Here is a 15,127-nt window from a genome sequence, read left to right on the forward strand (position 1 = left end):
GCTTCCCATATTTCAGCTAACAACTGTCTGTAGCTCTGAGCATTCTGTTGCCCTCTTCTGGGACTGCACAGGTAGTGTAGAAGCAGGCGAAACACCCACACATATAAAATAAAAGTAAAAAAAGAGGGGCTGGAGAGGTGGCTCCACAGTTAAGAGCACTGGCTGCTCTTCCAGAGGACCCAGGTTCAATTCCCAGCAACCACATGACAGCTCACTACTGTCTGTAACTCCAGTGCCAGGGGACCTGACACCCTCACATGAGACATACATGCAGGCAAATCACTAATGCACAGCCAGGAGGTGGACACCATTAATCCCAGCACTTGGGAGGCAGAGGCAGGAGGATCTCTGGGAGTTTGAGGCCAGCCTGGTCTCTAGAGCTAATTGGGCTACACAGAGAAATCCTGTCTCAGAAAACCAAAGAGCAAGCAAGCAAACAAAAAATCCCACCAATGCATATAAAAATAAAATTATATATATAAATATAGTTTTGATTCGATTCACACAGAACCATTTCATGAGGCAATTGAGCCAGGCAGGGCAAGAGAACTTTTTTTTTGGGGGGGTGGAATGTATATTTGTGTTATGATGATAGTCACATGCAATATAGAATTTTCAGCTGGCCTTGGTGGCTCTTGACAAAACCCAGAACTCTGGAGGCAGAGGGCAAGAGTATCTCCGTGAGTTCAAGGCTAGCCTGGTCTACATAATAAATTCTAGGCCAACCAGGGTTATACAGTGAGACCTTGTCTCAAAATAATAATAAGAGCAAAGAGATGGCTCAGAAGTAAAAAAACAATACAACAACAACAACAAAAAAAAAACTGTTGCAGTTCATGGGCCAGACATGGTGGTTCACACCTTTAATCCCAGCACTCCAGAGGGCAAAGGCAGGTGGAGCCAACCTGGCCTACAGAGTGAGTTCCAGGACATCCAAGGCTACACAGAGAAATCCTGTCTTGAAAAAACAAACAAAACAACAACAAAAACCCACTTGCTGTTCTTGCAGAGGACCAGGGTTTGGTTCCCAGCACTCTGATGCAGGCTTACAACTGTAACTCCAGGGGTCCAGTCTCCCTCTGTGACTTTGCACTTAGAAGGTGAACAAACAACGAAAACAATCACACACATAAATAAAAACAATCTTTAAATATAATTCAAAACTCCATTGAAATGAAGGCCCACAACTGTTATATCTGTTGTTTGTAAAGTTTTTTAGTTTTGCTTTGTGTAGCTTTTTTGTTCGGTTTTTTAATTTATTTTTATTTTATGCACATTGGTGTTTTGCCATGGATGTCTGATCTCCTGGAACTGGAATTATAAATACTTGTGAGCTGCCATGTGGGTGCTGGGGATTGAACCCGGGTACGTCTAGAAGAGAAGTCAGTACTCTTAACCACTGAGCCATCTCTCCAGGCCTGTTTGTTGGGATTTTTTTTTTTTTTTTGAGATGGGTTTTCCACTGTGTAGCCCTGGCTGTCCTGGAACTCAATCACAGAGATCCACCTGCTTTTGCCTTCCAAGTGCTGGAATTAAAGGTGTGCAACGCCACCCCAGCTTTGTGTGTTTTTTTGAGAAAGGGTTTCTCTGTGTAACAGTCCTTGCTATCCTGGAAGTCACTCTGTAGAGCGGGCTGGCCTCAAACTCACAGAGATCCGCCTGCCTCTGCCTCGCAAGTGAGTGGGTGCTGAAATTAAAGGCCTGTGCCACCACTGCCGGGCCTGTAAAGTTTGTTGTCGTTTTTGTTTTAAACACACAGCACAGACAGGAATATACTGAACGGTGAAAAGATAGATGCTGGATAAATGGTGAGTGAAGGTGTAGTTAGACGTCTCAGGTGACTGTCCTCCACCAGCCTGGCTAAGAATACCCTTGTCCTCCTTTTGGCTCTGAACTGTTCTCTCACTTCCCCAATCTGCAGGGAAAGATGGCCTTGTGCACGCAGCTAGCCTTCCCCAGCTCCTCTAAAGCTGCTTCCCAGGACTTCCTGGGGCCTAGTCTTTTTCAGCTGCCACATGCCACTCTTTCCAGTTCCAGCTCTGCACAGTGGTGCCAAGGTCACCTGTGCAATGCTCAACTACAAACCCACATTGCCAGTGGTGCAGCAGCCCGAACCCTGGCCGATCCCGCCACCTGCTGGCCATGGACAGAACTTCCTCTTTTTTTTTGTTTTTTCGAGACAGGGTTTCTCTGTGTAGCTTTGGAGCCTATCCTGGCACTTGCTCTGAACACCAGGCTGGCCTCGAACTCACAGAGATCCGCCTGCCTCTGCCTCCCGAGTGCTGGGATTAAAGGCGTGCACCACCAACGCCCAGCAAATAGTGGGGAAGACCAAACCATGGAAGACGGCGCTGGGGCTTAAATTTTTATCCTTTTGAATCATCACAGCCACTGTGCGAGGTGGGCTTTGAAACTTCCAAAAGCGAGGAGACGCAAAGAAACTTGTTGTTCATACAATAAACTTCCGACCTGAGATTCCTATTCAGGGCTGGTTCCTGCCGCCGCCCCCCCAACATGTGAATTTATGTGCTTGTGATTGGGTAAGGGAAAAGGGGGAGGGGGTGATTGTCCTTTTTCACCCCCTGGAAGGAGGGCAAAGGCCTCACAGCACCTTCCCAAAGTCGTCTTTTAGAGAAGGAGGGTGTGATGGCCCTTGCAAGGCAGGGACTGGTCAAGAACAGAAAGTAAATATCAGAAAGAACATTGCCTCCAAACAGTGTGCTCAGACCAGAGAAGGGGTAACAGACACAACACTAAACAACCTTGTCAGTCCAAGCGGGCAGGAATTAAGTCAAATGAGGACTTGAAATTGTTCTTTGGACCTAACCGCCTGTGCTTCCAACTCAAGAATAATAACCCAGGAGTGACATATTATTTTTACATCTCATTTGCATATGATTAATTCCAAGCCGGAGTGAAGGGAAGTCACGCTGGCTTCTCATCCCTCCTACCTGTTTGTCCAGTCCCCCCTCCTCTAATTCTTGCTGGGCTCTGCCACCCCCACCATCCTTTTACCACTCCTTGCCCTGTGCCTCCCTCCCCCGCTCACTGTTCCCTTCCTCTCTGTCACCCACGCAGCAGCCTCCGCAGCCTCCGCCACCTGGCCGCCCACCGGAAAAACTTTTCCCCAAGTTCCTGAGAAGCCGCGTAGGATCCAGGAGAGAAAAATCAAAGTAATAAAACCTCATTTAATTCCTAACGGAGGGCAGAGCTGTGAGCTGCAATTATCTTAATGCGGAGCTATTTTTACTCTCTCTCCATCTCTGTCTCCTGCCTTTCTGTCGTGAGGCTTTCTCCTCTCCACTTCCCTTTGTCTCTTCATCTCTCACATGGGTCCCCTCTTCTTTTCACTCTCTCCACGGACCCCGGCAGCCTCCTAGCTATGTGTTCCTCCCCTGTACATATATCTCCCTACGATTTCATGGCTCCAGGGTTGAGGTGCCAGAGGCATCACACCCAGACAAAGCTGGACAAAGGGGTGAAGACCACCCTCTGTCCCCAAGGGGACATCTTCTGGGATTAAATTGTGCTCTTGTCTCCCTACCTAGGCACCATGGCAGCAGTGGGGTGGGAATCCTTCATAACTGTTTAGGTCAAACCAGTGTTTCCAGAAATTTCCAACGGGCACTGAGGTATACTGTGTGTGTGGGTGGGGCACAACCTCATCCCTGCCTTTGGTCCCCTTTATCCACCATATACCCTTCCTCAAATACCCAGCTGGGTACACTCCAACTTTGGAGCCTAAGGGCTGCTCAGGTTGCTGCTGCCTGGCCATGTACCCCTTTATCCTCCCAAAACACCGACAACTGGCTTTGTCATTCCCTACCACGTCCCATCTGGAAGAGGGGTCCTGGGCCAAGCTAGGGACTGGAAGAGATGGCCATGTCCCTGGCCAGCAACCTAACATGGGCTGTTTCCCAGAAAATATATGTCAACAAGCTGTAGCCAGGCTTGGGCTAAAGGATGTGGGGCCTGGCCACCAGGACATCCTATTCCCAAGAGCAGAGTTTGGCCCCTGGCACCCTCTCTCTTTCTCATCCCCCAGAGGGCACTGAGTCTGGGGCAGACAGCATGCCCCTGACCTCATTTCCCCAAGACTCCACTGGCCTCTCATTCCACCTGGAGCCACAGTGCTGGGGCTGGGAGTGGAAAAGTTGCTGGTGGAGTTAGGGGTGTGGTGAGGAGGGCCCCTGCTGTTCCTGGCCTGAGAGTGACCAGGAGAGAGGACAGCCAACACAAACAGAACCCCAGGAGGGCACACACAGGCACAGGTCCACACACGCCCCTTCTGGGCGCTACAGAGAGGCATTCAGTCCTTCTTGCCAGTCCCGCAGAGGGTAGTGCCAGCTCCTGCAGAGACTCAAGGGCTTGGGCAGATAAACAAGGGCACTTAACCCACAAAGCCGCCCCTCTCCTCCAACACACACACACACACACACACACACACACACACACACACACCTGTAGAAAAGGCTGACACCTCAGGATGATCACACACACACCTCTCTCCCCCAGCTCTGTTCCCCAACGCACCAAGCCCACACACTTGATGGCACGTGTACTGCTAAGGCAGCCCCCCAACCCTGCCCCCTGGTTGGTTCTGTCCCCTCCCCCAGAAGATGGAGAGAAAAGGCAGGAGACACGTGAATGCTGGGTAAGTTGCGGCAGGGACGCATCCCCCTCTCCCCTGGGGAATTAGCTCTCACACTCTCAGCCTCAAGGCCCTCTCCTGCACAGGCCCCCCACAAGCTGGCACCCGCCTGCCCATCACCTTGACAGCCTCTGACATCCTCCTCCACACCCACACCCTCCCCCGTACGCACGCAGTCCTCCCACACGCTGCCACTCACACCCGCATCTTTGACACTCTGACACACTTACATAGACTCACACACTCACACCACACCGACCCCCACCCTCCCCAGCTATAGCACTCCAGGCCGCTGGCGCTCACTTGCACATACTCCCTACCACGATGACTGACAGGTGTCCTCCCCCGCACACCTCTCTCACACTCGCTTTCTAGGACACCCCCATTCACAGCGTGACATGCTGGCACTCTCTTCTCGACCTCACAGGCCTCCCTTGAAACTCCACGTCCCGGGCCCCCCTCCCCCGCCCCCGAAGTGGTTAAGGCCAGAGTCACGGCTCCAGCTGCTCCTGCCCCTCCCCTTAGCCTCGCGACTGGACTCCATCAATAATGCAACGCCGAGTTCTGGGGAGACGGCAGGGGGGCCCCAGGCCGCTCCCCGGCCCTGGCTCGCACTCCGCACCCTCCTCCCATCCCCGGGAGAACACGCTTCTCGATGCTCATTGGCCGCGTTCCCCTAAGCCCTCCCTCCTAGCGCCTGGGCGCCAGTCCCTGGCGGAGGGGACGGGCTGGGACCCCAGGGTTGGGACCTGTAGGGTGCAGCCAGCAGAGGCGGAGGCGCGGAAAGGAAGAGAGGCAGAGGAAGGGTAGACAGAAGCTGGTGGAGCGAGGCCGAGGGCAGCCCACCGAGACCCGCAGAGAGCGCAGGCCGGGAACCGGAGCCCCGCGCCCCAGCCAGGTAGCGCGCAGCCGAGGCGAGGGGACCGCGAGCCCGGGGCAGGGGACGTCGAGCCGGGCGCTTCAGGCGAGCCCCGCGGTGCAGCCCTCCCGGCCCTAGAGCACTCCCCTCGCGGGTCGCGGGATTTTCCTAGGTGCGGGGACAGCGCTCCTCCTCCTCCTCCTCCTCCTCCTCCGCGCAGCACGCGCCACCCATAGCTCCGGACAGCGGAGCAGATATCAGCCCAACACCCCAGGCGCGCGCACCCCGCCATGGACCCCAAGGACCGCAAGAAGATCCAATTCTCTGTGCCCGCGCCCCCCAGTCAGCTCGACCCCCGCCAGGTGGAGATGGTAAGGGGGCTGCGCCCCGTCCGCGTAGCGCCCTCAGCACGCTTCTCTCCGCTCCCCGCCCCCCGCGCAGCCCAGCTGTTCTGCTGGACCCTGCCTGGGTTGCAGTCGGGCGCCCCGCAGGGCGGGAAGTTCGCAGGCGACTCCTAGCAACTTTTCCCCCCTGACCGCTGAGCCGATCTTGGGAGGGAGAATTCCGGCAGTGGGCGTCCGGAGACAGTGCGCTCTTGGGACTGCCCTTTTGGCCCTTACATAGCCCCTCTAGGCTAGTCTTTTTTTTTTTCCCACGAGGACAAAGTCACTGTGGTAGCACCCCAGGGCTGCACACAGCTCAGGCGTCTGAGGCTGTCATTTCAACTTCATGGTCTAGATGACCACAGTTTCACCCTATAGGCCTGGTCTGGGATCCCCAGAACCTTGTTCTGATTACTTTCTGCTATCAGGATCTATAGCCACAACCCCAGGGATTTGAACGATCATGGCTTCCTTGGAGGTTGGGAGCCCTACAAAGACTCCAGGGGGAGGTGGTGGAGACAGAGGTCTATACTCCATGACCTAGCAAGGACACTTGTTGCTGAGATGCCACTGGCTCTGAAGATAGCACTGAGAACTAGGCAAAACCCTTCTTGGGGTATTTGGTCGGGGTGGGCTGAAGCCTGGGCCTGAGTAGCTTTTGGCAGCAAAAACTGCTTCAACTTCAATTACCTAGTCCTCTCTACATGTCCCTGGAGCTCAAAGGGGACCTAATTAACTGACAGTTGGTCTGATTGCCAAGCTAGGGTGGGCAAGGAGAACAATTTTACATTTTTTTTTTTCATGAGAACTGGGTGAAGAATCCCACAGCTTGAGAAAGACTTGTGCCAGGGGCCCAGACTCCAACCTCTAGAGACCCCAGCAGACCACTGGGTGTCTGGGGCTCGGGTAAGGATGGAGGCGCCTGCACTACTGGGCTCAAACTCCTACAGCTGCTTTGGAGCCCTTAAACTGACCTTTGGTGGGTAAAGCCATAGGTACCTCCTTTAGGGTGTTCAAGGTGGAGTCTTCTAGAGAAGGTTCTGTGGTGGCTGTGCTGTGGGACTATCTGGACTTGGAGTCAGTGGATGATTTTTCCAGTCCCCAGCGTGCTGTGTGACCTTGAACAAGCTGCTAAACCTCTCCATGCCTGGTAGTTTTCATCCCTGTAAAATACAGGGATTGTGTGAGTTGAGTGGGCTCTAGCTACCTTTGATTCACAGGCTCCCCGAGGACTCCAAAGCCTTGCTTCCAGCTGGCTCAGGGTGATGGTAAGGGGCCCTCTACAGTGTTTCTCCTGCCCCCCTCCCTCCATCTCCCTAGATCCGGCGCCGGAGACCAACCCCTGCCATGCTGTTCCGGCTCTCAGAGCATTCTTCTCCAGGTAGGGCCCATTCCCTGCTCTCTACCTCAAGTCTGGTGCCTTTCTGGGGGCCCCCATGAGAGGGGGACAGGCTGGAGACTAGAGATCTGGAAGGCTAACTCTGCTGGGTTGGTTGGTTTACTGGCACCTGTTGGCACCAGGAGGGAAGGGCACACTTCTGCTGTCCCAAAGACTGAGGCTTTGGGGAAAGTAACCTGATTCTTTTTCTCTTCCTCTGTCGTGTTTGGTGTATGCCTGGTGACCTCTCTCAGAGGAGGAGGCCTCCCCGCACCAGGTGAGTTTTCTGAGGCAGGTGGAAGGGCACTTAGCTGGGCCCTCTGGGGTAGGGTGAAGTCTGCAGAGTCAACCCAACACCCGGGCCACCACAGGACACGTTAGCATATCAATGGCATTTCCCTGGGAAGATTCTGTTCTGAGTGTCACCCTTTCTCTGAGTGGCGCTGGGTGGGGTGTCCATGACAGAGGGGTCCCTCTGCTAATGGGGACAGGACTTGGCCTAGGTGTCCCATGCTCAGTCAGCTGTCAGAGTTGTGCCACTGGAGGGAGGCGAAAGGGAAGGGGATCTCTGGAGAACCTATTTCAGCTGCCTCTTCCCTGTAGAGAACCTCTGGAGAGGGGCACCACCCGAAGTCGAAGAGACCCAACCCCTGTGCCTACACTCCCCCATCACTGAAAGGTACTAACCCCACCCCTCCATCTGTCTTGTGGTCTCCTGGAGCCCTGCAGCTGAGCTGATGTAGGGGAGGAAGAGGAAATGTAAGCTGGTGTCACTGTCACTGTCACTGGCAAGGACTGCCACCAAATCACTGCCTGACCTGGGAGACTGGTTTTTTCTTAGGCTCCCAGAGGCAGGGAAAGGGCAGCATTTGTCTTAACAGTAGGTTGAGGGGGGCAAAGGGGAGAGCTGGCTAGCCCCACAGGATGACAAGCATTGGAGTGAAAGATTCTGGAGGTGTATCTACTGGGCCATGCTCACCTCTTGCTCTCCCCTCCAGACCCACTCCTATGTGCAGGTCTGTCTGCATCCTCAGTTAAAGGGTATCACCCCTGTCAGGTATGCCAGGTCTCATTGGTGGGTACTGGGAAAAATAAGATGAGGAAGATTTGGAGGCCCACGGTATAGCTCAGTGGTACAGCACTTAATTGACATGCATAGGGCCCTGGGTAACAGCCCTAATACTGATTTAAAAACCAAAAAATGACAGTATGGTGCCACAGAGGTCTGTAACCTTAGCATTTTTGAGACAGAGAGACAGGCAGATTTCTGTGAGTTCAAGACAAACCTGGTTTATATAGACAGTCCCAGGCCAGCTAGAGTGGCACAGTAAGACTCTGTCTCAGAAAATTAAAATAACTGGCGTGGTGGCACATACCTTTAATCCCAGCACTTGGGAGGCAGATGCAGGAGGATCTCTGTGAGTTCAAGGCCAGCCTGGTCTGCGGAGTGAGTTCTACAACAGCCAAGGATACACAGAGAAACCTTGTCTGGAAAAACCAAAAATTAAAAAAAGCACTCAAACACACACACACACACACACACACACACACACACACACACACACACCATGCTTGGTTGCTCATACCTGTCATCCTTGCACTTAGGAGGCAGAGGCAGGAAAATTGCTATAGACATGAGGTCACCCTGGGCCATACAGTGAATGCCAGGCCAGCTAGGACAACACAGCAAGACCGTGTCTCATAAAGAAATGAAAAATGAGCCATCTGTTCCCTGGCCCCTAGACCCTTGCCTCTAAGGAAGGGCCAGGGAGAGTTTGCTAAAGGGACAAGGCTAAGGCTCATGGGATCAACAGACCAGAAAAGACAGGCAAAGGAAGGAGGTGTGAATCGGGATTTTTGGGACAGTTGGAGACTTGGTTTCTGGCCAGGGAACTGTGGGAGACTCACCTGAAGGAGGAGCAGGTACCCAATGGCCATGCCAAGGGTCTCTTCCTAACTAGGTGCCAGTTGCCTATCACCCCCCCCCCCCACACAGGAAGCTTTCCTGCCTGGTCTGTCCCTTCTCTCTCCTCTGAGGCAGTAGATGAGTTTATTATGGTTTCCCAGACCCAGCCAAGGTCAACAGGTGCATCTGGCAGCCCCACCTGCTGACTGGGGACAGAGTAGCAAAGCTGGGAGGTCAGGCATGTTGCTTCTCCTGGAACAGGAAAGTGGAGGGAGGAAGCTGCAGCCAGTGGCAGTATGAACAGACTTCCTGTAGGGACTTGTAGAAGGACTTAAAGCAGGCGTGGAGACAAGTGGCACATTTCCAAGACAGAGTACAAGAACTTGGCCTCGAGACTGGGGAGGAGAGAGCTTGGGCAGCACAACCAAAGCCCTGGGTTCCATCACCAACTTACACACCTGTAAGCCTGATACTCAGGAGGTAGAGGTTCGAGGATCACAGGTTCAAGACCATACTCAGTGAGTTTGAGACTAACTAGGGATATATCAACAAACTCTGTCTCCACTCTAGGCTGGGCGGATGTGAGGGGGGAGCAGTCCCCGCCCCTGTGGCTTTTGGGGAGGTGCTGGGGTTGGAAGCCAGGGTCTTACACACTAAACACACAGTGTAATGCTGAGCTCCAGCCCCCAGTTCAGTCCTCCCTGGCTTTAGTTACGTACTTTGGGAGTGTGCTGAGGTAAGAGTTTAGGAGCCATGAAATTTCTTTCTTTTTCTCTTTTTCTCTTTGGTTTTTCAAGACAGTATTTCTTTGTGTAACAGCCCTGGCTGTCCTGGAACTCACTTTGTAGACCAGGCTGGCCTTGAACTCACAGAGATCCACCTGCCTTTACCTCCTGAGTGCTGGAATTAAAGGTGTGCCCCATCACTGACCAGTGGCCAGGAAATTTCTTGCGTACCAAAAGATGACCTAAGACTTACCTGCCCCTGCTTCTGGGGACTAAGTCTGGGTAGAGAGAGACAGGGTTGTATAGAGGAATCAGGAGAGGGCTGTACTGGGATTCTTCAGTCTTGCAAAGGAAGACCTGGGTTGGCATGGGGTTAGGCTTCCAGACATGGAGAGGTAAGAGGAGAGGGTGTGGTAAGGAAAGCATAGATTCAAGAAGGCCCAGCGAGGCATGAGAGACTGAGTAAGGCAAACGGGAGCTCATGGGGCACCTGCACGGGTGGGCGCTGCACACACCTATCATCACAGCTTCGGATGGATCACGAACCAGAACCAGCTCTCCTCCCCCGACTGCCTGCCTGCCACCTCCTCTCCCCCAGCCCAGAGGCACCAAGATGATTCTGTTTGGCAAGCTTAGCCCTTTCTGGGCAAGGGCAAGTGTCTGGCAGGGTTTGGGTTTTGTAGGACAGGACTCAAGAGTCCTCCATGAAGGGTGAACAGCACTAAGCCTCGGGGGAGCAGGGGGTGGGGGTTTAAAGGGTGCTCCTAGGTCAGGGCTCTCTCAGTTGGATCAAGGTGAAACTTTGCCGGTTTCCCAAGGCCAGGCAGGGCAATTTATTGCGATTTTATTGCCTGAGTAGCTTGCCCACAGCCAGCGGGAAGAGGTAGATTTGGAGCTGGGGGCAGGGCGGGGCATTGGACACACACAATGAGCCCTCTGTGCCTGTCCCTGAGTTGGCAGGAGTTCTGGGCCCTGCTCCTGCACCGGAGGTTTCCAGCCTACCCCCTGGGCTGCTAAGGGGAGGGGCCACTGTTGGATTAAGAAGCCAAGGAGCACTGACCACTCCAAAGAGTCTAAGCAGGGGCCTGTGAACTTAGTGTCCCAACTACTCTAAAACCTTGAATGCCCCTGGTCCCTTGCTGACCCTACTCTAGTCTTTTGTTTTGTTTGAGGGGGGGGTGTTTATGTAGCTCAGGCTAGATTAGACCTCACTATGTAGCTGAGGATACATTTGAACTCCTGATCCTCCTGCCTCTACCTTATGGATGCTGGGATTACAGGCCTCTGCTAGGGACTCTGTATGCCAGGCAATCAGTCTACCAACTGAGCTACACCCCCAGTCCCTTCATCCCGGTCTTAACCCAACAATGTTCCTTCAAACCTTGCCATTCCCCAGAACCCCCAGCCCATCCCTTTCTCCCCCCCACCCCGCCCTGTTTCCATCTTTGGGAAGCCGCCCACACTGTTCCTTTCCTAGGTTGCATCTGAGCAGGTCTTCGTGGTGGTGGTGGTGGGGTGTTGCTGCTTTCTGGGTCACCGCAGAGGGAGCCGGGAGATTTAGGGATATGGGTCAAGATGGTGAGGGCTGAATGGTCCATTTGCCCAGCAAGGACTTCACTGGCTGCAGAGTGCTGTGACCTCAGGCTTGGGTTTGTTCGTGCTTTGGGAGCCTGGGAGAGAGGTGCAGTTTGGTATCTAACTCTGGGCAGCAAAGCACAGCAAAATGTATCTTCCAGTGTCAGGAAAAAATGGCTCTGGCCCATAGGCCTTCCACCTTCTGCCTGGGGTTAGCACTGGTAGATTCTCCAGTCCTGGCCACCTGGCTGTATAAGCTCCTTGGCCAGAGAATGTTAAGCTGTCACTGTGCCGGCCTGGTCTTGCCCAGCCAGGTGCCCCGTGGTGCAGGGGAATTTTCTGGTGCCAATTTCTGGGGGTGGGGTGAGGAGCAGCATCTTGGAACAGCTTAAGAGCCAATAAGATCACATGTACCCCCTGGTGCTCCCACCTTGTTTGGACAACCTTCCCCCTCCCCAGTGGAGTGAACTGGGGCCCTTTACCCTTAACCGGGGGCCCCTTGGAGCATCGCCTCTAGCTCAGCTGTGTGCACAGGCTGCTTCCGCAGCTTGGCTGACCCTGGCCTCCCTGTGTCCTCTCTGCCAGCTGTGCAACGCATTGCGGAGTCACACCTGCAGACCATCAGCAACCTGGGCGAGAACCAGGCCTCGGAGGAGGAGGATGAGTTAGGGGAGCTTCGGGAGCTGGGGTACCCAAGAGAGGATGATGAAGAAGAGGAGGATGAGGATGAAGAGGAGGATGAAGAGGAAGACAGCCAGGCAGAAGTCCTGAAAGGCAGCAGGGGAACTGGTAAGCTGAAGGGGCTGCCGTCGGTCTGTGGTTTCTGTTACTGTGGGTCAGGCATGGCTCGTCCAGAAGTATCCAGTGATGTCCTTCTAAGGCCACCTTTGGAGACCTGGCATCACCTAGCCTTGGTTAATCCTTCACCTGATTAGGTTTTCCCCACTGTTCATCTCTTTCTAAAAATTAAGCCTAGGTATAGGACATTTGAAGCGAGACCCCAAAAAAGAACTTCCTATCCATGGAAGCGAATTGTAAGAAGGTTCAGGGATAAAGAGAGCCCAGCATTCCCTTTTCTGCACTTCTGAATCCCATGTTGTGTTTCGGAGGCTAGCTGATTTGCCCCCTCCAGGACCCTGGAGACTGTCTTTTTCCTTCCTAGGATGGGGTGGGAGAGTGCCCTCTAGTGTCCAGATGTTGAATCAAGTATTTAAGAACCAATCTGGTCCATACCCTACTCTAACTTAGAGATAAGGCCCCTAATCCCTACAAAGAAGGCCTCAGAACCAGAAAACCCACAGACACGCAGATAAATTGGGCAGAACCTCATCCCCTCCTATGGTTGTAGCTTCCACGCCTGGCCACAGAGGCTATGCTCATCTAACCTGGTGCAAACATTAAACTTTTAGACTCCTCCCTTTTATGTTTGTTTATTTATTTATTTATTTATGTTCTATGTGCATTGGTGTTTTGTCATGGGTGTTGGGTCCCCTGAACTGAAATTACAGACAGTTATGACCTGCCATGTGGGTGCTGGGAATTGAACCAGGGTCCTTTGGAAGAACCGTCAGTGCTCTTAACCATTTCTCCAGCCTGTTTTTTTTTTTATTTTTTTTAAGATTTATTTATTTATTATGTATATAGTGTTCTGCCTGCATGTCAGAAGAGGGCACCGAATCTCATTATAGATGGTTGTGAGCCACCATGTGCCATGTGGTTGCTGGGAATTGAACTCAGAACCTCTGGAAGATCAGTCAGTGCTCTTAACCTCTGAGCCATGTCTCCAGCTCTCCCCTCCCCCTTTTTCCTGTTTTTTTCCAGAGAGGGTTTCTCTGTGTAGCTCTGACTGTCCTAGAACTCATTCTAAAGACCAAGCTGGCCTCGAACTCACAGAGATCCGTCTGCCTTTGCCTCCCAAGTGCTGGGATTAAAGGGGTGCACCACTGCCGCCACCTGACTTGGACCCATTTTTTTTTTTTTTATGGGAATGACAAGCAGTCTCCCACTTAAAGTGTTCAGCCTTTGGGCCCAGACAGGATGACTTGAGTCTCCTCTCTGCATCTCTGGCTGTGAGGGTGTGAATGGGCTGCAAGGGCTGAGTGAGCCTCCCTATGAGCATCCCCTCCCAGAACAGGAGGAAAATGGATAAGAGATGCTCCCTCAGGAAGGGGAAGAAGTCCCTGAGTCACATGACTGGATCACCAAGTAGCAACATTAACTCCCACAACTCCTGAGTGACTCCAGGGTACCAGATCTGGTTGCTTTTTCTGGTTTGTTTGTTTTGATTTGGTTTGTTTGTTTTGATTTGGTTTGTTTGTTTTAGGTAGGGTTTCACTCTGAAATCCAGGTTGGCCTGAATCTTACTTATGTATCTCAGCCTGATCTTGAACTCAACGTAATCCTCCTGCCTCAGCCTCCTGATTTGGGTCATTACTGGCATAAGCCTCCACACCCAGCTTCCCAGTAGGTATAATCTTATCTAAGGTTATACCTATCTTTTTACATAATATTTCCTTCAGAAAAGTGCCCATGAGCTAAGTCATGTGGCCAGTCATAGGGAGAGTTGTCCAGTCCAGTGTTCCACCCATTGTGTGATGATGCTTTGGAAGCTTGGCCTCAAGCCACCAAACATCACTCATGCTGCAGGGCACCAGATGGACACTCAGGCTGTGTTTGTATGCCCTCTTTTCCAGTGGGGCAGAAGCTAACTTATGGCCAGGGTCTGGAGGGGCCCTGGGAGCGCCCGCCTCCTCTGGATGAGCCCCAGAGAGATGGAAACTCTGAGGACCAAGTGGAAGACAGAGCAGTGCTAAGTGGTGAGCTTTGCAGAGTGGGGTGGGGAGGTGGACCTCGTTGACTAAGCCAAGCCTTGAGCCTTCTCTACTTGTCTTTCAGAGCCCGGGGAGGAGCCTCAGCGCCCTACCCCTCCTGAGCCTGGCACATAAGCTCAGAGTCCTGCATCTCCAGGAGGAAGTGCTCCCCAGAAACCCACTCTGTCCCCACCCTACTTTGTACCCTTTCTTTCACCTGCTAGGGCTGTGGCTTCTGACTTCTTGAAGACTAAGGCTGATCTATGTTTGCTTTGGCTGAAGCCCAGAGTCCTGATGCCTCTCCCTGCCAGTCATTCTACTATTTACCCGGTGGGAGGGGGGAGGTGAGTGGGAACCCACACTGGAAAACTCAGAAGGCCAGAGACAAATATTCACGATTCACAATTCTCCTCTCCAGATTCACTCCCCTGGGAGCAGGAGACCCATGGGGCAGGACCCTAAGATTTGGAGAAAGGAGGTACTGAAAACCTGCAAGTGCCCTGAAATCTCCTCCATCCCTTCTTCCCACCCCTCTCAGACTTCTACAGGGTCCAGGTCTCAAGCATTCTTTTCCACAGCGTCAACATTTTGGATGTCGCCCCCTATTGTCCTATTTCTGCTGGGTGCCTGCAAGTCGGACTGGCACATGCTGCTTGTTGCGTTCATTTATGCTTTGGTCCCAGGAATGCCACTTAGTATATGTCCTTAGAGGTGCCATACAGTGGGGGGAGCTTGGTTCTTCTTGTCTTCCAGCTGCTTGCCTCTTTTCCTTTTTCCCTGACTCCAGGCCTGAACTCCTCCTGTGCTGTAATAAATCTTTGTAAATAATTGTCCTGAGAC

At 52.9% G+C, this 15,127-nt stretch overlaps 1 protein-coding gene across 1 annotated transcript; it reads left to right on the forward strand.

Annotated features, from left to right (window-relative positions):
• The first annotated feature begins 5,800 nt into the window (after positions 1-5,800).
• On the forward strand, positions 5,801-14,422 carry Ppp1r1b (protein phosphatase 1 regulatory inhibitor subunit 1B). The gene is made up of 7 exons (XM_027424155.2): positions 5,801-5,881; positions 7,214-7,274; positions 7,526-7,548; positions 7,875-7,950; positions 12,063-12,266; positions 14,171-14,293; positions 14,373-14,422. The coding sequence occupies exons 1-7, from the start codon at positions 5,801-5,803 to the stop codon at positions 14,420-14,422; spliced, it is 618 nt and encodes a 205-aa protein (XP_027279956.1).
• The last annotated feature ends 705 nt before the right edge of the window (positions 14,423-15,127 follow it).

The sequence above is a fragment of the Cricetulus griseus genome, chromosome 7 (genome assembly GCF_003668045.3).
Source record: "Cricetulus griseus strain 17A/GY chromosome 7, alternate assembly CriGri-PICRH-1.0, whole genome shotgun sequence".
In the NCBI taxonomy this organism is placed as follows: Eukaryota; Metazoa; Chordata; class Mammalia; order Rodentia; family Cricetidae; genus Cricetulus; species Cricetulus griseus.

Bases quoted from the DNA above. Each gene is read 5' to 3' on its own strand.
- Ppp1r1b (XM_027424155.2), top strand. From the start codon at position 5,801: ATGGACCCCAAGGACCGCAAGAAGATCCAATTCTCTGTGCCCGCGCCC. The intron at 7,275-7,525 runs GTAGGGCCCATT...GACCTCTCTCAG, and splicing joins CTCAGAGCATTCTTCTCCAG to AGGAGGAGGCCTCCCCGCAC. The intron at 14,294-14,372 runs GTGAGCTTTGCA...CTTGTCTTTCAG, and splicing joins AGACAGAGCAGTGCTAAGTG to AGCCCGGGGAGGAGCCTCAG.